General features: G+C 39.5%; 2 protein-coding genes across 2 annotated transcripts; both read right to left on the reverse strand.

Annotated features, from left to right (window-relative positions):
• Positions 1 to 173: 173 nt before the first annotated feature.
• On the reverse strand, positions 174 to 7,966 carry LOC147225644 (GTP-binding protein REM 2-like). The gene is made up of 6 exons (XM_086162166.1): positions 7,661 to 7,966; positions 7,505 to 7,565; positions 5,593 to 5,902; positions 5,084 to 5,157; positions 3,391 to 3,568; positions 174 to 2,331 (listed from the first exon to the last, which is right to left on the reverse strand). Exons 2-6 carry the CDS (start codon positions 7,556 to 7,558, stop codon positions 2,042 to 2,044), a joined length of 906 nt encoding a protein of 301 aa, XP_086018292.1. The 5' UTR covers positions 7,559 to 7,565; positions 7,661 to 7,966; the 3' UTR covers positions 174 to 2,041.
• A 2,451-nt stretch (positions 7,967 to 10,417) lies between these two features.
• nrl (neural retina leucine zipper) lies at positions 10,418 to 16,612 on the reverse strand. Its single transcript, XM_086161778.1, has 5 exons — positions 16,281 to 16,612; positions 13,598 to 14,422; positions 12,910 to 13,197; positions 11,813 to 12,031; positions 10,418 to 10,801 (listed from the first exon to the last, which is right to left on the reverse strand). Exons 2-5 carry the CDS (start codon positions 14,213 to 14,215, stop codon positions 10,643 to 10,645), a joined length of 1,284 nt encoding a protein of 427 aa, XP_086017904.1. The 5' UTR covers positions 14,216 to 14,422; positions 16,281 to 16,612; the 3' UTR covers positions 10,418 to 10,642.
• Between the last annotated feature and the right edge of the window lie 6,375 nt (positions 16,613 to 22,987).

Genomic DNA, 22,987 nt, shown 5'->3' on the forward strand with positions numbered 1-22,987 from the left:
CTGCTCACGGGGTGTAAATATTCTGCTTGTGCAAAACCATGTACATTTTTAAAATGACATTGACTCCTTGACTGACACATGATGTCTTATTTTCTGATTTTAATGCTTCTCAAAATAGGGACAATGCTGTGTGACAGAACTGACACTGGACCTTTTTTTTTTTTTTTTTTTTTTTTAATTGAGAATTTTTCTTCTCTTAAAGTATTAGGAGATGGCATTACATCAGATTGACCCAAACCAATGTAATTCTTGTTTATGGAATAATATGCTTGAAACCTCCTGAAAATGGTCTACAATAGCTTGCAAGTTTTAGAAATATCTTATTTTAAAATTCAAAAAGTCACCGCAGCCAGAGCGGCAGTAACTGATCCAAGTAGACATTCTGTTCATCTCCTCTGTCATGCCAGGGTTCCAATATAGAGTCAAATTTTTATGTAATTCCGTTACACTTGATTAAGCCTTGGAGCCTGGTTTAAAAAAATACCTTTTTGTTAACATTTTTGGAGAGGTTTTGGTCAGGTAGATTGGTCAGGAATTTTATATAAGCAACCTTCACACTAAATTGTCTATTGTCTCATGATCTTTTGTTAATTTATTGTATATGAACCATTTCATCTGTTATTTCTGTGTGTGTATGATTGGTTTATGTTTATTGTAGGGGAAATGTGTGGGTTTGCGTGAAAAAATTAGATGCAAATCTCAGAATCTTTGAAATCTTGATCAGTACAGAATGCTTTTGATCACACTTGATGACAGAAAGTAATAAGTATGTCAAAGTTCAAGTTGAAAAAAAATATATAATGCAAATTACATTGCTGTGGCAAGCAAATGACCTGCAGCATGTGTATGTGCATTTCACAATTGTATTGATTGAAGTTCCATTGTATGACCCCATGAAGTGTCAACAATGATGAAAATCCTAATTTTTGCCGCTGAACCTTATTTGTTGAATTGAAGGCAACCTCTCAGCCACTAGAGGGCGCCATTTGCACTTGTTTTGACAAGCGAGAAGTCCTCACTTTTAAATCACTTGCAGCTTCTCAAGGCCAACAGAATGAGTCAGAATATCATGCAACCATTATATTTTTTCAGCTCGATTATGGTGAAGCGCTCCTTTCGATAACAAATGATGGATATAATGACCTGCGATGTGCCAAATCTTTGTTCACATGTGGGTGGGAGTGGGAGGATGGAAGTGCTGATGGCAGAGTGCTGCAGATGAGTGCAAAGGCTCATACAAGACAATATCCTCTGCATTTGAAAGGATTGGTATTTTTTTGTCAAAAAACATGATTTTATTGTGTGGATCTCAGCTTTTATCCTCCTCTCTTTCAGTCAAAATGCAATATAAATACTTGAGCGGTGGCTTTTAAGATGAAATGGACCAAGTTTAGTGATTCCGAGTCTCCTTGGCAACAGTAACATGGCAACAATCACTCAATACACAATAATTTGCCCTTTCCTTTCTTAGCTGTTCTCTGTATGTTCAATTATTTAGCTAAACCTTTCTTTACTAGCTTGTTCAAACGGACACGTAAGTGAAAATCATCAAAATTTGAATCACCAGTGCAGCCCATCCCTCTAATGGCGCCCTAAATATTGTTGGTCATGGGTATATTCTGGACTTGCACCATTACTAAATGTCATTTTGATTCCCTAATTGTTGTGACAACTCCTGTACCAGACCCCACAGCATGTGTGGAATGACTTTCTCAAGACTCAAAAAAAGAATTTATTGAATTCTCAAAGCTATGATGATGTAATATTACTACTGCAGGTTATTTACACATGGTCTACGACAGTACTCAATCTTCTCTTTCTTCTAATCATCTGTACAAAATATCTGTGAATAAAATCATTACCTATTCATTTTTTTCCCTCCACAGGGCACATAATTATTATAAGGTTATTCCCACCACAGTCATGCTCTCCTTGTTCATCATTTCTAGTTTCCACTATGATAATTGTTAATTCATTTTTCTCACTTTGGTGGTACATTAAACTTCCTGGTTTTTACCACACAATCCACACATAAAAATCATCATAAGGCCCCAAGGTCGTGACATGAACGGGACTTCTGCCTCAGGAACCTGTTTACTTCCCTCTCCCGTGGGTACCGGGGCACCAGGCTGGACAGGAAGCGTTTTGCACGTGAGGTGATGCTTTCACGCTGGCTGCCGCTCATGTCCTCCGCACTGGTCCCGGGGGGCCATGGAGGCTGGCCCCTGGCTAACCGCACCACACATTCAAGAAGCTCCGGGGTCCGGTGATCCAAAGAGGCAGAGATCTCAAGATAGAGACAGTTGAAGAGGGCAGCGCTGGACATGGCCTCTGACAGAGGAGACGATGCAGGTGAGTTGATAAAAAGGCAGACTCGCATACTGAAAATGGTTGAGTCATATTTCAAATTTCATCTGTCCAATGACCTGTGCTGTGTCTGCTGGAAATATTTATTGTGTTTGTTTCGTATTATGACTTCAAATTGATTTTGTTGTGAGATTTTGATACAAGAGTAATCACATACATGGTAGAGATCTGAGGGTGGTGCTGCCTTTATTTATGAGCAAAAAAAAAAAAAAAAGAATCCTGAAAGATTTCTTTGGAGAAAAGACACACTGCATACCATCCTAACATCTGTTCAATTTCAGAGTAATATACTGTGTTAAAAGCAATCATGCCGCATGAATAAAAATAAGAGGGGCCTTGAATGCAAGGCAATATATGCCATTTACATTTGTTCTATTACATTTGTGGTACATATAGCTATATATTCAAAGGCTTAGTTTTAACACACCTGAGAAAAGGTTTATTCTTATTTTTAAAGCTGTCATGAGAAATGAAAAATTCATCTTCATTCCTTCACATATTCAGTAATATAAGCTTTTTTTTTCTTGAAAGCCATTGATCAGACCAAAATTGACTGACCAGGTGTGTAAAATCAATTTAGACCCCAAAAGTCAGTACTGGAATGGGAGTCATCTTTTGTTCTAGACCTGCCAAACAGTTTTTGAAGATCACATTGTTTGGGATTTGGACAGTGTTGGGGCTGCCTCACATGACATTATCCACTGATAATGAAGAGACAAAGTAAAATACATTTGTCTGACCTGTGTGCACCTCAAGGCAATTACAGTAAGCCAGATAAAACTGCAAGCCCCCTGTGTTCGGAGGTGTAGAGTGGATGCAAGCACAGTAATGGCTGCACAGCCAGTGCCCTGCTTCTATGGTAACTGGACCTCCCTCTCTACTCCCGCAACACAGTGAGGCAGAAACACTGGCATTTACATTTTCAGTCCAAATGTCAGGGCAAGATGCAAAAAGGTCAGCACTGATCATAAGGAACAATAAAACAAACAAGAGGGGTGTTGAGAAGGGGAAAGATGTGGTTACCTTGAGAGGTCACTTCACGGGAGCGGACAAGGTCACTCTTGTTACCAACAAGAATGATGGGGGTTTGTGGCTGAGTCTCTCTGAGGAGTAGTCGGAGCTGAGCAGTGCGGTGGAAACTCCGCCTGTCTGTCACCGAAAACACCAAAACACACACTTCGCACTGCAGAGCCGACAGGTCCTGAGGGACAGATGGATTTAGATGCCCATTAGTGTCTGTGAAAATACTGAGAAATGATAAAAGCTTGGGTAGCCTGTTAGAGTGCAAAAAAATAACCAAAAAAACAAACTAAAGAAAATCAAAAAAACCAAGCACCCTCTGGAAAACAATATAAACTACTCCCAAACAAAATTGATCATTCATTGATCCTTCAGTTGATTTTTTTTTCATTTACTTATAAAAGTTTCACGGTTTTTTTCAGATTTTTTTTTTTTTTTATCCTTTAAGGTAATTTTTCATGATTTTATGTATTTTTCTACTGAATTTGAGGTAATTTTGGACACAACATGACTAATCCTTAGTCATACTACTGTCACAATATTCTATAGAAAAGATGGCAAACAATGTTAAGTACTCTGTCTTATTCCTTTGCGGATGCCTTACTTCAACAGGTTCCACCTGGTATGCTCACTTAAAGCTAAATCTAAATAATTCGGCCCAGGTCAGGATTTAACTCCAAAGAGAATCAGTTCATCAACAGTTTAGCCAAAATGTCTAAATCTATCTGTATTCACCTGTCAGAATAACACATTTAGAGCACTGAGCAGTAACAACTGAGTGGTTTGTCTCATACTGCCAATGATCTATTTAGGAATTTCTTCCAACAACTGTAATTCACCATCTATTCAGCAGCGAAATAAAACTCCCTAAAAATAAACATATCAGAATAAGGATAACTGACCTGTCGTGCAGCTGCCATGTTCTATTGACGTTTCAGTCACTGTACATCAAAATTTATACTGACCACAAATAAAAGTCAACAATTGTGCCCAAATAATTGAGGTTGATCACCACAACTGTGGGAGAAAATTTGGGTTAGGGCTGACATAACTGTGACACAACTCTTGTTATAAACAAGTGATTGCAATGAAAGGAATCCTCCACAGATGGTTTCGTTTCACACCTCTGCTCTGTGGGCACATGTACAAGCGCATGCACACACGCACACACAGAGATATGCTTTGGAAATGCTCTTCAGGGAAAAGAAGAAAACATGTGCTAAACAACCTGATAATAAGGTTCCCCCAGACAGCCAGATGCAGAGTTTTTTATGAGCCTAGCATCAGCTTTTCTCAATAAGGGAAACATTAATATGATAGTATGTGTCTGTATACTAGCTGCTACACTTCCTGTGCATATCTGCTTGATGCATAACTGTTCCTCAATCAGTTTCCTTTTTTGGACAGTTAGTAGTACCTGTAGTACATCTTATTTACAATAATTAGTGCCTGTATCATCCCGATTTATGCAAGCCCCAATCCGGTGAAAACTGCTTGCGCTTACAATGATTTATTTATGGAAGCCCTTGTTGTTTCTCCTATGTATCAAACAGCTTAACCCACTATTATTCTGCGTATAACAAAAATAAACTAGATGCAGCATGGAAAGCAGCAGAATATCATTAGCTCTGGAAGCCTTCAGGTCCTTCAACAAACACACATTCAAGAGGAAACTGTTAAGTCTTGCTTGGCTCACCTGTCTCCAGTTGTCATAGATAATGATGGTGCTCTCCTCGTCATCCACAGTGACTGTGCGCATGTAACCCTCACCTAAAGACAGGCATGGCAACAGTTAGGTCTCAGGATGAGGGCATGCCTTGTGATCTACTGGGAGGCAGTGAAGGCCCCCTCTGCAATACATTATCATTATTATTATTATTATTATTATTATTATTTTGTCACTATTATATTTTATTACTATTAATTGTTATTATTATCATTTTATTATTGTTATTATTATTATTATTATCACAATCATCATCGTCATTATTATCATCATCATCATCATTATTATTATTATTATTATTATTATTATTATTGTTATTATTATTATTATTATTATTTCTTATTTATTTATTTTTTTATTTTATTATTATCATTATCATTATTATTGTTGGTGTTGTTGTTATGCTTCTACTTATACTTATTAATTTTGTTATACCCTATATCTCTCGGAAAAAAAATAACAAGGCAACAGCATTGTACCATCAGAATCTACAGATGCCGTCCTGTCCATTTCTCCTGCAAGGGCGATGGCCAGAGAAGACTTCCCCACTCCATTCTGACCCAACAGTGCAATCTTCAAGGGCCCATCGTGTCTATCGTCCATGCCAATGGTCAGGGTGTCGTCCACGGCCGGGCTGAAGCTGATGGGTGAAGAAGAAGGTCCAACTGCTCCTGACGCCCAATCGCAGTCATCGTTGACAGCCTCCTCCCGTCTGAGCTGATGCTTGATAGGCAGAGGTGTGCTTCCTCTGCGAATGGTGGGGGTGCTGGTCAGAGTCATACTGTCACACTGAGGAAGAGAGGAGCACACATAGAACATGGCTGTCCCTGGATAATAGTCGAAAGGCACTGGAATCAAATATGATGTTTCTTGAAGGAAACAAAATAGTCTTCAAAGATTGTCTTGTAAGTGCAAAATTGCATGTATACATAAACACACTGTATTTGCAGTATATAGACAAAGGACTAGGTGTAACAATCTCTGGTGTTTTCATCACTTCTAATGGGAAGGTCTTGAGATATGGTTGCTAGGCAGGGGAATATAGAACCAACACAAGAGGACATGAGAGGGATGGAGAGGACCCAGCCAGGGGAACATGGAAAAAAACCAAGGCAGGAGAGCATGGAGAGAACCCGGGCGGAAGAATATGGAGAGAAAACAGAGAATCTAAGCAGGGGAACCGAGCAAGCCCATGCAAGAGGACGTGTAGAGAACAATAAAAGAGAGAACCCGGTTAGAAGAACATGGAGAAGGGAGAGAAAGCAGGAGAACGTGAAGTGTTATTTGCTTTATTCATGCTTAATTCATGAAGCACCAGAGATACTCGCCTTTTCCAATTTGATTAAATGTATGTATGCCGTTCCAGAGAATGTCATATCCTGACATGAAGTGCTTTCAGTAGATACCCATGTATTTACCCATGTATAGGCTCCTCATTGTACTCTTGGCCAATCGTTGATATCGGCAGATTTTTGCTGTAAAATAAACTGGCTGTGAAATGCTGATATTTGGTTGTTTTTTTATTTGGTTAAATTGGAGAAGCACTGTATTTTATTTTCAGCTGTTTGTGGGATATTGAGATTGGTGAACATGATGAATTCAGCAATTACAATTTACAAAATGGTGACACAGTGAGTTGATAACCGGGAATCAGCTAGATGGGTAATAACATATCAGCAAATCAGATATAAACCAAAAAAAAAAAATCCTATATCTTCCGCCTGGCATTGGCCAAACCTCAACTGTGTTTTCTCGCCATGCAAACTCCACTGCTGGCGTTTGGATTATCAAGCTAATGTTATGCTGACATTATCAAGTCGTTTTAGTATTCCTGGCAAATCTGATCTGAAATCTGTAGGATTTCCTCAGTGAAAGATGCATTTGTACTTTTGATTTTACTTGATTAAAACCGAAAGAATATTAATTTCTAGGGATACAAATAAAAAATATATCAATCCTGGTCAGAGTGGGAGTCGACATCTGTTACATCAACTGCTACACCCACCTGAACTCCAAACACACTTCCTCGCATTTTTTTTTCAACTCCATGTGCAGTAGATCCCCTCCTTTTTTGTGTTCGCTATTTTTGTCAGATGATTTGTAACATCACCCCCGCAATATAACAACCAAATCACACACTGTCAGAACGCCAAGAGCAAGACAGTGGTATTCGTCACCTCCCTGAGTGAAACACCAAGGCGTGGGCGTAAACCCAAAACAGTGACCGTAAAATGAGCCCCTTCTTTTGAGATAAACACTTGGGGATTTTTTTTCATACAATTATAAGAGGCAACAATTCTTCTACAAGAACAAAAATGAAAATGAACATTTTTGGCTGCACACACAAACACACACACTAGCACTGATGACTTGTTATCCTCTGGCTCCTACCTTAATCGCCTTCTCCTCAATGTTGAGTCTGTCTCCTGGCACATCTGTCGGCATCTGACAACTAAAATCAAGAGGTCTGGATTAAATCTTATCTAATTTTATTCAATCTTAAATGAACACACACTACTTTGTCCACCACCAGCTGTGATTTCTCACCTGTCACACGTCTCTCCTGCAACTATAGCGAAGCCAGTCTCTCTCTCTCTCTCCGCCTCCTTCCTGCAGTCTCTCTGCTCGTCCTCGTTTTATTCCTCCCTTCCAACTCTCCCTCTTTATCTGTGCGGGTCGGGGACCAGCTCCAGCTCATTCATCAGCACTGAGTCACCCACCGGAATCTACTGACTTTTAAGTCTTTTAATATAAACAAAGAAAAAGAATAAAAATATCCCCACCTCCTGTGTTTTAATATACAGAGAGGAGACTTTGCTGCTGAGAGAGGAGAGACAGTGCGTTGCTGCGGATGCGCGCAGGTTGTGATGCGTGGAGATGCTCCGTGTCACGATGCTCCCACTTGCTGACCTTTTGGAAGGAGGATTGGAAGCTAAAACTCGCCGCTGGGGGGCAGCATGACACCGGTGTTCCCGCAGAAATTTGCGGAATAAGTTAGTGATCACACGAGTGTAAGATTTTTGTGCGTGCACAAAAATATATCCTTTTTTATGCTGTTAGTACTATGGGAGATATGTTTAGATTTCTGATCTGACTGTTTCTATTCAAACAGGCAGGCGTTTCCCTTAAATTCACAAATAATTTCATTGTCTCTCCCCTTTTTGTTCATCAGAAGACACACATGATCTCTTCCTTTTGGGACAAATTATCTTCATCAAAGTACTTTTCTGTCCCCAATCCAAGGAGTGTATTAAGGCATGTTGTCCGTCAGAATGTAAGTGTGGCCATGAGTGGCGCAGAGCGATGGTGCATCCCACCCACACAAAGCCACAATAGACTCCGGCAGTGAGCCGCCAGGGCGCTATTATAGCCCTAATCCTGCTCCTATTATACAGGCCAGAGAGAGAGCGAGAGACACAGAGAGGGAGGTAGAGCTGAAGATGAGGTCATCCCAAACAGTGCACACCCAGGGTCACTGCTTCACTATAGAGGGACAGAGATAAAGCGGAATGGAGCAGGGTGTGGGGCTGCAGGGCGAGTCACAGTGAAAAGGCCTGCAGAAGTCTGACAGCCGGTGATGGTTAAAAATGGGAATGGAGAAGAGATGAGGTTAACACCGGTGTGCAGCGCGCACATAAAATGCCACATAGCTCCAGGCAGTGTAGAGTACGTAAAGTTTATTTCATATGCATATGAAACCACACTACAGTAAGAGTAGGAAACCTCGATAATGGCCATCATTTTGTAATGTTAATTCTAATCACAAGTGGATAAAATAATATACTGTAGGAAAGTAAAAATACACGCTAATGGAATAAAACCAGTGGAGTCAAATTAGAATCAGTACATAATTAAACAATGAATAAATACTGAATAAATAAATGAATAAATAAAAGAACAATTTATTTAAACTACATCCAAAGAAAATAAATAAAATAACTCTAATGCATAAACCCTGGCAATGACTCATGGGACATTTAAGATGTTGTCTCCATGAAGATTTTTTTTTTTTTTTTTTTTTTTTTTGCATTTTTATCCCTGCACCATTATAATTCTGTTGCGTCCACAGTACCCAAGTCCACAGCGACCAGCTCTGTGGTGCCACATATTGCATTAATATGGTGATCGTACCTTACGTAGATCTTCAATCTACCCCATAATAGCTTCTCTAGCCTGGAGATTTGGACACAACCACACAAATCATGTCACACTTAATGTGTTACTTTGTCTTTCTGTATATGCAGTTGCTTAAGTTCAGCACGCCACCACTAGCTCTTTGTATGTAAAAACTAGGGATGCACCAATTTGCGGAGTTCAAGAACGGATGTTAGAACAAATTACATTTCTTTTAAATAATAATGGGTTACACTAGTTGGATATCATTTGGCTTGTTTCCATTCTCTCGTTTGTGCAAATGGAAGTTGAAAATAAATGGTACACAATTCAGTGGTTTACAGTTTCAGGCCTGCGTTGTGTCTTTTAAGTGAGTTTATCAAACATTCAGCCATTTCCGTCAGTGACTGCCCATCGACGGGCTGATGAGTCGAGGTGGCAAACACTTGCGAACACTGGCGTGTTGCAGTTGAATCGGTACATCCCCAGTAAAAACACATGATTCAGAGCAAACAGCAAGACATCTCTGTAACTTTAAATGACAGAAAAGTGCCATTTCCAGCTAGCAGAAGGTAGATTTTTTTTCTTTCTTTCCTTTCTTTTTATCACTAAACACAGGGGTAAGCTCTCAGTATTCATTTAGCACAATCACTGAAAGATTCCCATGAAAGGTATCCTTGTACATTCTTTAATCTGTGATTATTCATTTTACAAAGAATAACATGTCTTGGTGAGCTGAAACACTTTGGTAGGCAACTGTGAAATATTAGCTGGAAAATACAACTGCATGCCATGGATACTTTACCAAAGCCCATACCACTTCACATCCAGCACCACTGCACTACTCAGACCTCTGCACTTTTAGCAGCTTATTATAAAAAAAACCAAACAAAAACACTACATTTTGAGCCTCAGCCACTCATTTGGAGAGTACATTGCAGGTATATTAACTAGATAATATTACATATTAAATGCTCAGCAGTGTCAGGGACTATCAAAGGTGTTAATGCATTGTTTTAAGTGTTTATGTGTTTTGTCCACTGTTGCACTGATACCCCAAGCAAATTATCTGGAAGTGCAACTATCATTCACAGTGAAGTAAGAGTCCAAGAAGCAGCCCAGAGCCTAGTTTAAACCTAGAAATGGAGTTTTTCTTTTATCACCCAGGGGTGGATTTCACAGTTGTAAAGGCCCAAATCTGCCTGCGCCTCCTCAAACACACACGCATGCACACACACACACACACACACACACATACACACACACACACACACACACACACACACACACACACATACACACTGGACACACATACACATGCATACTTTCTTCCTCAAGTCTAATTACTCATCACTGATTGCTCCATGTTGGCTGGTCTTGTTGTTTATTCTTCTGCCCCCCAACTGTGTGTTCAACTCAGAGAAAGTAGTCTGGGGGTGGGGAGGGTGGGTTGCTCGTGTGAGGTGGTGGGGCTTCACCAGTACCATGGTTTGTGTTGAGAAGTTTCTCATAGCGAGCCTTGTAGGCATCTCTCTCCCGCAGTACGCGAGTCAGCTCACACTGTAGTTGCTCCAGCTGAGAAGGAAGATAAGAAAACTGTTTAATTTGTTGTACTCACTGCACATATGGGAGAATATATAGAAACGAAATATGAGTATTTATGTCTTGTCCTATATACTGACAAGAACATTCCTGGAGACAGTGATGTACTCAGACTGACTGAGGGGCAGGATCCAAAACAATGAATGGGACGTCATCTGTTTTCAGTACACTTGTCAAAGATTTATTAAAATTTAATGGCAGTGTTAACTAAAAAAAAAAAAAACAAGGTAATATGGACTCTTGACATTGTGTTTTACACTAGACTGCCCTGGTGGGCACAATCACCTGGGATCTTATATAACACTGTGGCCTCATCATGGTGATTGTCCTCCATCCCTTGTCTGCTTGACCTCCCCTCTAAATCCACTTCAGCCTCTGGGGCTGGTCCTGGTGTTAGGTTACGTGTGTTTTTGCCCAATTTAAGGTCACATTTGGTCTCGGACGTTTTTTCGATAAAGGTCTCTTTTCATAGGTCACCATGCGTTTCCACATGTATTACTTTGCCTTTGTCAAATGGTTTGCGTATTGTGTTGTTGAGGTTCCGTTTCTAATGCAAGCAGAGGAATCCATCAATTTTTTTTTGGGGGGGGGTAACATTCATTTTTGTTTCTGCTGTTAAAAGTATTTGGGTTTCTTTTTCCTCACTTCACAATATGATTTAATGACATAAGTGTACAAATAAAAGACCCAAAGAATTGTTTTTTTTTTTTAACTTTTTATCTAGACTGCAGCATCACGAGTCCAAAGCAGTTACGATTGAGTAAAATAAAACACCATATTTAAAGAGTGAAAAGAGTCAACCAGATGAACTTTATTAATAGTTGGGATCCTTTTTCACTTTGATATTAAATGCATGAGAGGTAACACAAACAAGCCCCCAAAATTGGTGCCATAGCAGGCTGGTTGAAGTTGAACTTTATAGAGTTAGACGAACATTTAGTAATGGCAATGGAGGAGAGCGTTTGCAGGTTTTTACGCGTGTACCTGCTGCGTGAGTACGTGTTTCTCGGATTCCAGAGCGTGTCGGTGCTGCAGTCGTTTGTAACGGCAGGATTGCGCGTAACCGCGGTTCTTCAGTGTGCGACGCTTCTGCTTAAGACGCACCACCTCATCCTTACTGACGCCCCGTAGGTGTCTGTTCAGCTCCCGCACCGACAGGCTCACCAGCTGCTCATCGGAAAAGCGCTCGTTCACCCCGCATTGCTGGCAGATGGAGAAAACACACACACACACGCACACAAACATGCACACACAAACAGTAAGAATATGCTGTTTGTTAGTTTTCATTTACATGCAGACACATGCTGGTGATGACTGGGGTGTAATATGGTGCACATGTGAACACGTGAATACTGCAACAAGACCATGTGTTTCTATCTCCCTCTCTCTCTCTCTCTCTCTCTCTCTCTCTCTCTCTCTGTGTGTGTGTGAGTGTGTGTGTGTGCTGGGTAGGGGTGAGGAGGGGATGCTTGTCTGTGGGGGGTTGGCACATTCAGGCAGCACATGTCCATAATCTGTCATTTAATCTGACTGAGTGTGGGTGACAGTTATCAGGATTAAGCACAGCAATAATAGCAGATATTATGATAATCTCACACTGTGCTCCATATACGGCTCATCTACCCAGACATCCCAATCAACCGGAGCACCAGTTGAAATGTTTATGCACCACTTCAAATTGAATTATATACTTTTATGATTTTTTTTTCTCTCCGCTGATCATGTCAGGCCATTCATATGTTTGTGGAATCCTCCAACCATAACACTAATTTAAAGAGTAAATCCCCGAAGCGACCAAACGAGATGAGGTTGCGTGAACGGAGCATGTTTGGATATGTCACGCGTAGATACCTTTATGATACGTTTCATGTTATGCAAGAGCAAAATCAAGATTCAAAAGCACTTTTGGCTGTCATACAGAGCCTGATACTTGAAGTTGTACTTCATATGGGAACAGATATTATTAAACAGGTCCTAATGTCCTAATCCTAATCCTTCATTGTACGATCCCTCTCTCCTTCGCTCAGCCCTCTAATGCCGGCGTTCTCTCTCTCGCCGTCCACAGCTGTTGCTCTATGTACCTGGTTGACTTGTGGGTGATGATGATGGTGATGATTGCCATGCATGGGATGATGCAGGTGGTGCTGATGATGGTGATGCTGGTGGGGATGAAGGCGGCCCTGAGGGCTGAGTTGTTGCGGGTACGGAGCTGAGGTGGGGGCGGTGTTGGTGAGTGAGGGCGGTGCAGACGAAAGGAAGACAAGAGGGCGATGGCACATGTCTGCCCCTTTGGAGCAGGAGACGTCACCTCCGCTGTCGCTGCTCGAGTCTCCCAGGTTGCTGCTTGAGTTCTGTGACAGGCCTGGGAACTGTCAGGGCGGGGAGAGAAACAGGGTGAAGTGACAGCAAAGATTCTTTCATCACCAAACAGCAAACAGATAAATAGGCCATGCAAATATTATACCTCCCTACAGTTCGTCAATTGAAAAGGGAAATGCCCCTTTCTTATCTGTGCTGTTTTGGGAAGCGAGAGATCTCCCGCTGATGGAATACGTTAAGCTAACCTCGATAAAAAGTAATGAGATAAAAGAGCAAAAGACCAAATCCCTCTCATGTGTATATTGTGATCTGTGGATTCACCGCATCAGAGAATATTTTTGATGTTTTAATAAATGATGAGACGATATCGATGGGTCTATCTCATCCTTTTCGCGAAATCGGGTAAATTCTCCGAAAGCTTTAACTCGTGAATATAACAACAGACGTTACCTGTGAGCTGACTGCCGCAGCAGCGGAGTTTAGCAAAGCCTCCACGGCATCCTCACAACCCAGGAAGCCGTTCACGGGCCCCCGCTCTCTGTCGCCCCTCTCTGGCACCCCTCCTAAGGCTCCTAGCAAAGTGGCAGGCCCTGTCACTTCACCTCCAAACTGCTGCTGCAGAGCTGCCAGCCAGATTAGATCCTCCAGGGAAGCTGGGGTCGGACCCTGAGGCCCTCCGTGGACCGGACTGCCTTCCACATTCCCCTGAGAGCCTGAGCTCATACCAGAGGTGAAACTGTTGGAGATGGAAAGGGGGAAGGAGATGGAAGAGGAGGATGAAGACAGGGAAGAAGAGCCTGAAGGTGGCGGGTGGGCGTCGCTGAGTGTCGGCGAGGGCGGCAGCGAATTGTAGGGGCTGGAGCTCAAACTGGAGTCCTGGGGTGGGTGGCTGGTGTACGGAGAACTGGAGGGGTCGTGGGGAAGGCCAGATTTGGGATATGCACATGGAGTAGGAAGGGGGGGAGTGTCAGGTTTTACCTCAAACTTGAGGAGGTCAAAGTCGTTTAGGTACTCCATGGCCAGGGGGCTTGGGGGGAGAGAGGGCATGGGAAGGGAGGGGGAAGACATGGTGACTGTTGCTGCTGCTGCTGCTGCTGCTGCTGCTGCGGCTGCTAGCGGGAGCTTCACCAGGGTTTGTCTTGTTGTCAGGATTGTTGTAAAATCCACTCCCGTCGCTCAGTGCGGCTCATAGAAAGCAGAGGTGGAGAAGTCAGGGGATACACAAACTGATGGGTTTCCTCTACAAACTATTTTCGTGTGTCTGCCTTTCTTTTTCTGAGGGAGAGGAGAAGAAAAAAAAGAAGACTGTAAGTCAGATTGATGGCTCATGAATGAAAGAATGACATAACAGTGTTGTCTATGAGATTCAAACCATTTTGGTGGGAGGTTTAACTCACTTTATTAAACATTGTTAATAATTCAAAAACCAAACAAGTAAACAAACCTTAAAGAAAGTACCTTCAAAAGCCAAAGATTTGATAATCTGATTATTTAGAATAATGTTCTCAAATTATCTTTTGATTTCAGTTGAAATGTGTAAAATCACCTTGGTGCCTTTGACATATAATTTACATTTATTTTGACAGATTTTCTTTTCTTTCAAGTGAATGTCAGGTGAATATAATTTCTTGATATTAAGTTTTGTTCCCAAATATTGAGTTAAGTAACACAAATGAAAAAAAACAAACAATACTTTGAAGGAAATCATTTGCTTAATTTGTATTTACTCACCACAAAATAGTTTATGAGAAAATAGCAAACTGTTCTTGTCCTTCCTTTTCTACTGGTCAAATTAAGTTTACAAGTCTGAATGTTTTCAAAATTTGAACATTTTAGTTTACAGAGCACAGGTATTTTGTTTGAATATCTAATGATGTTTTAACAAAAAGCAAAACCTCCCTAAGTTAAGCGGTTCAACCAGTCGTCCAAATCTTTTTTTGATATTTTATTTTATATACATTATGTTTTACTATGTTTACAGCTTGTTTTGTTGATGTACATCCTTATGCACATCTTGTTCTGTCTCTTGAGAATGTCTGTCTTATGACATACACTTTAGCATAATCATTGAAATAAAGTACTAATGTGTAACACTATAGCTCTGGTTCATTAAGGTACATTAGTCCAATGACTTTTTCTCTCATTTTTATGGTTGTGTTCATTTGAAATGGCAGCCAGATTTCACTCTGATGATCAACAAAATCAAAGCATAATATATAAACCATACCACATACTGGTTCGAGAAATATCTGCAAACTAACCATATAGCTGACTGCATCGCAAGAATTCAACAGGCTTAATCATTTTTGACAGAAAGATCCACAAGTCTCACAAACCAAATCCAATTATCAACAGGTTCAGACTCTAATCCATAGCCCGAGACTTTCTCAATAAACTGAAACATTTTTTATCATACAAAGAGTAGGAATAAAAGTTTTCACCAAATTGAAATGTTAATACACATTCCATCAAAATGTTTCATCGGTTCTGATCAGATTCATGTACGGCGTCCCGTTAAATGCACCATAAAAGAAACCAAATGAAAAGACGAACATGTAAATGAAATCGGAATCGCTCGCAGAATTTATTTTTTGGGTTACTTATTTTTCATGTCAAAGTCCTAACAGTTTGGTGAGTTAAGCATTCATCTAACAGGTCAAAACGTCCATACATAGTTGGACAAACTGAAAAGACCTCCTCAGAATATCAAAGTTCAGTGTTTTCAATAACGGTAACCACATCAAAAAAAGATGTGGAGGACTCAAGTTAAGTTCTGCGACAGCATTAATTACAGGCCTTCAAGTATAATTGGTATTATGATTAAAAAGAACATCTAATTAAAAATCCACCTTTGAGTTGGACCTCTGCAGTACGGCTCATTAGTTTTGCCCCCTGTGGCTCGAAATGGATTGTAAAAGAAAGCAAACAGTGACGAGGCTCCATGGAGGCCTCAATCTGGCTCTGGACCAGAGTCATGACAAAAAAAAAAAGAAAAAAGAAAAAAAAAAAAGGCAGCCGAAACGAGCGGCGCGCACACACAAGCACATATGAAAGAGAAAAAAGTAGAATGAGAGTGGGCCCGGCTGAAGGCCGGACTTGAGAGAAACGGTCAAAGTGAATGAGCTGAACTTACCATTCGTCATAGAGGTAAAGGATGGTTCGGAGCACTTTTCATCATTCCCTCTACACACACACACACACACACATCCAAATAATCAACTGACTGGTTGACTGACACGTTGGGAGAGACACAGAGGAAACAGAGTGTGTGAGTGTGTGGGTATGTGAGTGTGTGTAGCACTCTGTCACTGAGTGCCACTGCCCCCTTTCTTTCTTTCCCCTCTGCTGCAAATCCCTGTTTGCAACAACCCCCCTCCCCTCCCCCGTATCCCCCTCTCATGGTTGACAGGCTTGTCCCTTCTCTCTGGTAATGTCTCTTTCTGTCTCTCTTTTCCACTTGCAGTGTCTCGCTTTATTCGATTCATTTATAATTTAAAAAAATTGGATCGGCAAAGTACACCTTTGAGTATTAATTAGCTGGATAAATTGTTATTGGTTCAACACTGGCTAAATGAATGATAGAATTAGCTGGATGAATTAACTTGTCAGTCTGACTTACACAAGAATGTTTTAATGTTCAGCATTGGTGAAAGTATTGCTGAATAAATATGTAGATCAGGGCAAATTTCTTTTAATTTTCTCACAAATGCTGTAAAACTGGTGAGAAATGACACCGGGCCATTATTTCTGCTGGAAAAAACACTTAACAGGTGATTTTCCTTTAACTTCTTTTGTGCTTTTCCCTCTTGACATTTTAATTTTTCATCAGTATCTAAAATTATTCATTTTTGCCATTTTTTGTTCTTTTGGTCCGTTGTTGCATTACACCCAGTTATAATAGAATGATCAATTCCCGATGCATGGTAATAAAACACAACATAGTCTCTTGATTTTATTTTCGAGAGAACGGTGTGACTATAGCGTTAATCACGAATGCCAGAAAATATTAATTCTTGTAATCCTTGTGAGCTCATGGTATTGGTATTCGTGTAAACCCCAAAAAATGACCTTTAAGTAATTGGTTTTGAAGATCCAAGTACTTTAAAACACATTTCATCGCTGAAGGCCTTATTCTTTCATGCATATTTACTAATTTATACTCAGTTTCTGTCACTTCATTGTGTAAAACAGTCTTGACAGTTGTGCATTTCTGCTGGGTTGTTGACACTGGGGTGCCTCGCAGTGGACACACAGAGCTACTGAGCAAAGTGTATGATGAGATGTTTCACACCCACACACACACACACACACACCCACACACAAATAAATCTTTAAAATCTTTCCTTCACAGTATGAATACTTGGTTTGTCAACAATAACCTGGTTGTCACACAGATAACAGTAATAGAGAAATTTAAACTGTGTGTTCAAGCTATCTTTTCAATAATAGAGCAAATGAGATCAATAAATGATGGATCAGGAATATCAGAGTCTTATTGTGCATCAAAAACACATCTGATTTGGGGGCAGATAAGAAAATATCATGTCCATGAGATAGCTGAAATGTCAGAATATAATATAATTATTATAGGAGCTGCTGCTTTTTTGCTTGGAGACCTCCGAGACTTAATGTGCAATTTGTCTTCCAATGAAAGAGCTACTGCTTTAGCAATGCTGTGACTATAAAAAAATAGGACTGTATTACCAGCATAAATGACATTTTGTTCATAGAGAGAAAAAATTTAATTGTCTATCTATTTATTTAGACACACTATTTATTTGCCTTCTTGTCTGTGTAATTCATAATGCATTATAATCAACAGAAGTTTAATTAAATTAGACAAATACAGTATTGCCAATCAACATTTTCATCCATTTTTCTTTTTCTTCATCACTTTATTTTTGAATTTCTTATCTTGGTTTGAGAAGGTGTGTATTTGCATGAATAAACAATGAATTTGATCAAACCAAACTGATAGTAAACAGAGAGAATAATAGAAGTCTCTCAAAAACATTTTTATCTACAAAGAGTGTTGTTTATGTTCTTACAAATTGGAACCCCCTGTGTCTTCCACAACCGTGCCTGAACAAATTAAACTTCTGTCCATTGATTGTTTTTTTTTTATGCCCACTGTAAGCCCACCCGGTGGAAAAATGCATAACAAGCAATTCTCAATACTCCTTAAAAGCTAAACATGTTAATCCTGAGCGTCTTGGTGTCTTAATGGTGTCTCGTTGAGGAATCAGTAAGTAAATAGAATCTTGGCAAATCTGTTCGGGCAGTAAATACAACCTTTAAGATACACAGACGTGCTGACTCGTGAGAAAACTGCTGCTCAGACAGGATTCTGCTATTTTTATTCACTCAACATTAATTAATTCATTCAACATTTTCAGCAAAACTCCCCCCTGAAACATAGTGAGTAAAATAAACATTCCGACTTTTTTTTTTAGGTAGTTTCTATTCCATTCTTTCAGTTTCTCTTCCTCTTGCTCTATTTTAACCTCTCTATCTCCCCATCATTCCTGCTTCCGCAGAAAGATTAACAGCTAAACTAACAGGGCCTCCAGTGAGGGTGAGGGACAAAGAGAGGCAGGGACACAGAGGAACTTACCTCATTTTTCATGCAAAACACACCACTGTCCCTTCTGCATCTGCAGCTACACACATCTCAGCATACCTCATTTGCAGGTGTGGAGTTTCCAAGACTATTCCATTCCAACTTTTTTTTTTTTTTCCAAGAAATATACTGAAATAATTCAGGCTTTTTAAAGTTGTGACAAAGGGTGGAAAATTTGGAATTATGAATGAAATTATTAATAAAATAATTTCAAATCTGTTCTGTGTCAGATTTTTGTGGGGGGATATGTGTATTTTTAAATATGTATGGATATTTGTATGCTATATAAGTTTGGATTAAGTTTGGATTAAACCAGCGGGTGTTTCCTGTTATGTGTTCCGTTATATGGTACATGTTTCCAAGCTATGACAGCCTACTGTCTCCTGACATTATACTTTTAAATGAGGTAATAGTAGTTGAATTAAAAAAGTTTGACCAAAATCTGTCCGTGAATGACAATACCGACTCTGTGGGAGAGGAGGTGATTTAGCCTCACACACACAAACACACACACACTCGCATCTCATTCAGTCCTTGTTACCAGTCAGTTAAAGCTCATTGTGCTGTCGTTCTAAAGTTGTCTAAAAAACTGTGCCGTAGGTCATGCATTATTGTTGATAAATTCATTTATTTATTTTTAAATGAAATAATGAAATCTGTGATTGGTATATCGACAACTTTGCCAGGACAACTCTATAGACAAGATCCCATAATGGTATGTACCTGGACAATTATCAGTCTTTATGAGGATGGCTTTATCTCCTGTATTTCACCATGACTTGAATTTTGTTAGATTATTTGGGCTCACACTCTTATATTGGGCAATTATGAGAAAAAATTATGCACAGTGTGTCTCAAGTGGTGTATATATTACCATACATTAGTACACTGTCCTGGTTTAGCAACATCACAAACATAAAAAGTGTGGCTTTTAATGGCTTGGTTGCACATAATGGATAAATCAAAATCGTATGAATTATTACTGCCCAAAGCAAATGAGCAAAAATCACAAGTAAATTTTAATCACCATATGTGCTCTATCTCGCCCATGCACTTTTTTGTCCTCTAAGGTCAAATTGAGCCCATCTGCTTGTAAACATTAAATCCCCCAGATATTTTGGAAATGCTATATCGATAATAAACAATGAATAATTTGGACTTAACTTAAAATAATTAATTCATTTTCTATTTTATTTATGTTGCTCATTTAGAATTTGAATGACGCTGAAAATCATTCATTCATTCTCTCTAGTCTTGGGGATGCTTGGGGTCAATCTTGTCACCAGTCAATGAAAGGACCACATTAAGAGATATATAACCAGTGACTCTTTTCACAGCTATGTAAAACTTAGTCCTCAGTTTCATTATGGATTTTGTGAGGAAACCAGAGAATTTGGAGTAAAACCCACCCAGGCAAGAGGGGGAGGGGGAGGCATGTAGACTCCACATGTAGAAGACCCTGTCTAAATAAAATGAGAAACCATTTCACTTTGATGCAGGAGAACCAACCGCTGCCTATTTAAAATCAAGGGCACATAAATTGGTAAACGTACATGGGCTGTTTGTTGTCAAAGTTGAATCAGCTCAGTTTAACCTGATCTGGTTTGACTGTTCAAGACAGACCCGGGCATTTTGCTTCCCGCGGACCACATCCTGGGTGCCAAACTATTTCCTTTGAATATTTTAATAAGCATTCACAATCAATATTGAATTTGGAAACTATTTTTTTTTAAACTTTTGTTCAATTTTGTGTAGATGATTACATACAAAATAATGCTATATAATGATCATTAATGATTTTAAAGTTGAAATAAAATGCCAAAAAATATAATAATAAAATTGCAATTTTCATCATGTCAGATTACAAGATACTTAGTTGGCCTGCGCATAAAAATTAAACAAGAAACATGGCCCGCCAGCCAAATTATTGTCCACCCCTGGTTTAAGATGAGACTTCAAAGAACACAAACTATGTAAGATATGGGATAAATATGTATCTGAGAAAATGACTCTTTAAGCTTCAGCTTAAACATCCCAACAGCACCCGAAACGCCTGTCAATGGGAAGCTGACCCCTTTGTCATCGTGTTAACCCTGTTTGATATCCTTTAGCTTTTATCCCCTGAGAGGCTTTAAAGGTGAGGTGGTGTGATGTAACGGGAGCTGCTGCACGGGGAGCCTCCAGCCAGACATGAACCTGGAGTGAAGAGTTTCAAGGTGAAACAAACACATTAAAGAGAACTGAGAACACTGACAGACAGGAAAGAAATAATGAAAGAGTGAACACAGTGAGGATGAATTTCTTTGTGGGACAGATGGGGTGGAGGCCCGGTCCCACTAACTCAGCCTGATCCCACAGATACATGTCCTAATCCCAACTAACTCTGTTACAAGTAGAAGGCTTACCCGTCTCACCTCCCGTCCTCCGTGTTCTTCACTCTCTACGCACACACACAGGCGCTGTGGAGTACACATGTACACACACACACACACACACACACACACACACACACACACACACACACACACACACACACACACACACACAAACCACGAATGACAATAAAGTAATGTTGAAGCAAAATAAAACTGGGAGTGTTTTCTATTTCAAGATTGTGAATTTTTCCCCACTGAGAATTCTGGTTCAGTTCAAAACAATGATGTTTGTCGTTCTCAAAACAAACACTGTCCACTGTGGACAAATGTGACACAATAATAACAATGGTCCTATAAAGACTAATTTAAAAATAATATCAGTTTTGTTGGCATGATTTATCTTTTTCAAAGCATCCAAATAAAGCTGAAATGTATTTAGAAACATTTGCATTTTTGGGGGGAGCGGTAAAAACAATTTAGTGCACTCATTCCAAATTAAAGAAAAATTCACAATAGTGCTGAGAATGGATAAAAGATAAAAGGTACAATACATTTCATTTCATTGAAAGAAAATGTGAAAATATTGTGACTGTTTCACCTTAGAAGGTGAAAAACTAAATTCAATCTTCTACCTTAACTCTCTTAATGCAGATCAATGGACAACATGAAACCTGCTGTGGCCTTTTTGGGCTACATTTTCAGCTTCGGGGTATTGATTTCCATTTGATTGATTGATTGATTGATTGACGGCTTGTTGTTTTTGTATTACTGTATGGTGTGATGAAAATGCAGTGTTACACCACATTGAGGACAGTAAAAAGCCTTGAAGGAACAAAAACATGAATCAGACAATGTGTGCAAACATAATGAAAGCAAAAAAAACCAGAAGACCATGACTGAACTGCTCAAGAACAAGGAGAAACAAAATCTACGCTCACAGAAAACAAAAATCTATTCATCCATAAATATCAATAGGTCAGATTTCACAATGGCAAAAAATACAGATATATCTCCTTACTCATGCCGATAACATCAAATAATGATATCCTGACTTACAGTAGAAATAAATGTGAAGTTAAATTTCAATAAAATTATCCGGTACTTGACGTGGTGTCCCACATAAACTGGGTCTTTGATCATTTTGACCACATTTTAGGGCAAACATGCTTGTATGGTTCCAGATAATAGCATTAATAATTAAAAAAAAAAAATGAAGTTATCTATATGGTAACTATTTTAATTTTTAAAGCCTCATCATCATACAGTGGGCAAACAAAATACATTGTAAGAGTCATATCTTCCCTCCAATATAACTGTAATATGAGCATGACTCGTTCCCTTTAGATTCAAACAGATGTGAATGGGAAACAAATAGTTTCAGTCTGTATTGTAAAAATGCATTTGCCAAATAATGTATATCTTTGATTGACATTGCTGTTTATAAAGCCTCAAACACTTAAGCTCTGTCTTTGTGACCAGAATCTAATCCATCACTTCAACTGTTAAGCTTCAAAATACTAATTTAACACAGACTTTATGCTTGTGTTACTAAAAGATTACATGCAATTTAAGCTATTTACTGTCTTTTATTGATTTTCATTCCAGACCATATTACTTGTGTCTGATGAGACACACTTGTTTATGTGTGTTTACTGACGTTCTCCACAAGTGGGGTCTTATTATGAGTGGACTTATCAGGCTAGTCATGGGATTAGTGCTGATTCTCCCCCTGAAACTAGTGTCAGATTAACAGATACCCATGCCTTCATAAACTGTCTGTAATGTAGATATAAGCCGTCACTGCCCCTGCTATTACCTCACCAACCCCAGGCTCAGTTCCAACCT

Source organism: Fistularia commersonii, chromosome 16, assembly GCF_037954325.1.
Source record: "Fistularia commersonii isolate RoL2024-O1a breed Wild chromosome 16, RoL_Fcom_v1.0, whole genome shotgun sequence".
NCBI lineage: Eukaryota > Metazoa > Chordata > Actinopteri > Syngnathiformes > Fistulariidae > Fistularia > Fistularia commersonii.

Excerpts from the sequence above, each read along its gene's own strand:
- LOC147225644 (XM_086162166.1), bottom strand. The coding sequence starts at position 7,558 with ATGCCGACAGATGTGCCAGGAGACAGACTCAACATTGAGGAGAAGGCG. Across the intron at positions 3,569-5,083 it reads TCTATGACAACTGGAGACAG|GACCTGTCGGCTCTGCAGTG; the intron begins GTGAGCCAAGCA and ends TCTGTCCCTCAG. Across the intron at positions 2,332-3,390 it reads CCGTGAAGTGACCTCTCAAG|AGGCCATGTCCAGCGCTGCC; the intron begins GTAACCACATCT and ends CTCCTCTGTCAG.
- nrl (XM_086161778.1), bottom strand. The coding sequence starts at position 14,215 with ATGTCTTCCCCCTCCCTTCCCATGCCCTCTCTCCCCCCAAGCCCCCTG. Across the intron at positions 13,198-13,597 it reads CTGCGGCAGTCAGCTCACAG|TTCCCAGGCCTGTCACAGAA; the intron begins GTAACGTCTGTT and ends CCGCCCTGACAG. Across the intron at positions 10,802-11,812 it reads AACACGTACTCACGCAGCAG|CTGGAGCAACTACAGTGTGA; the intron begins GTACACGCGTAA and ends CTTCCTTCTCAG.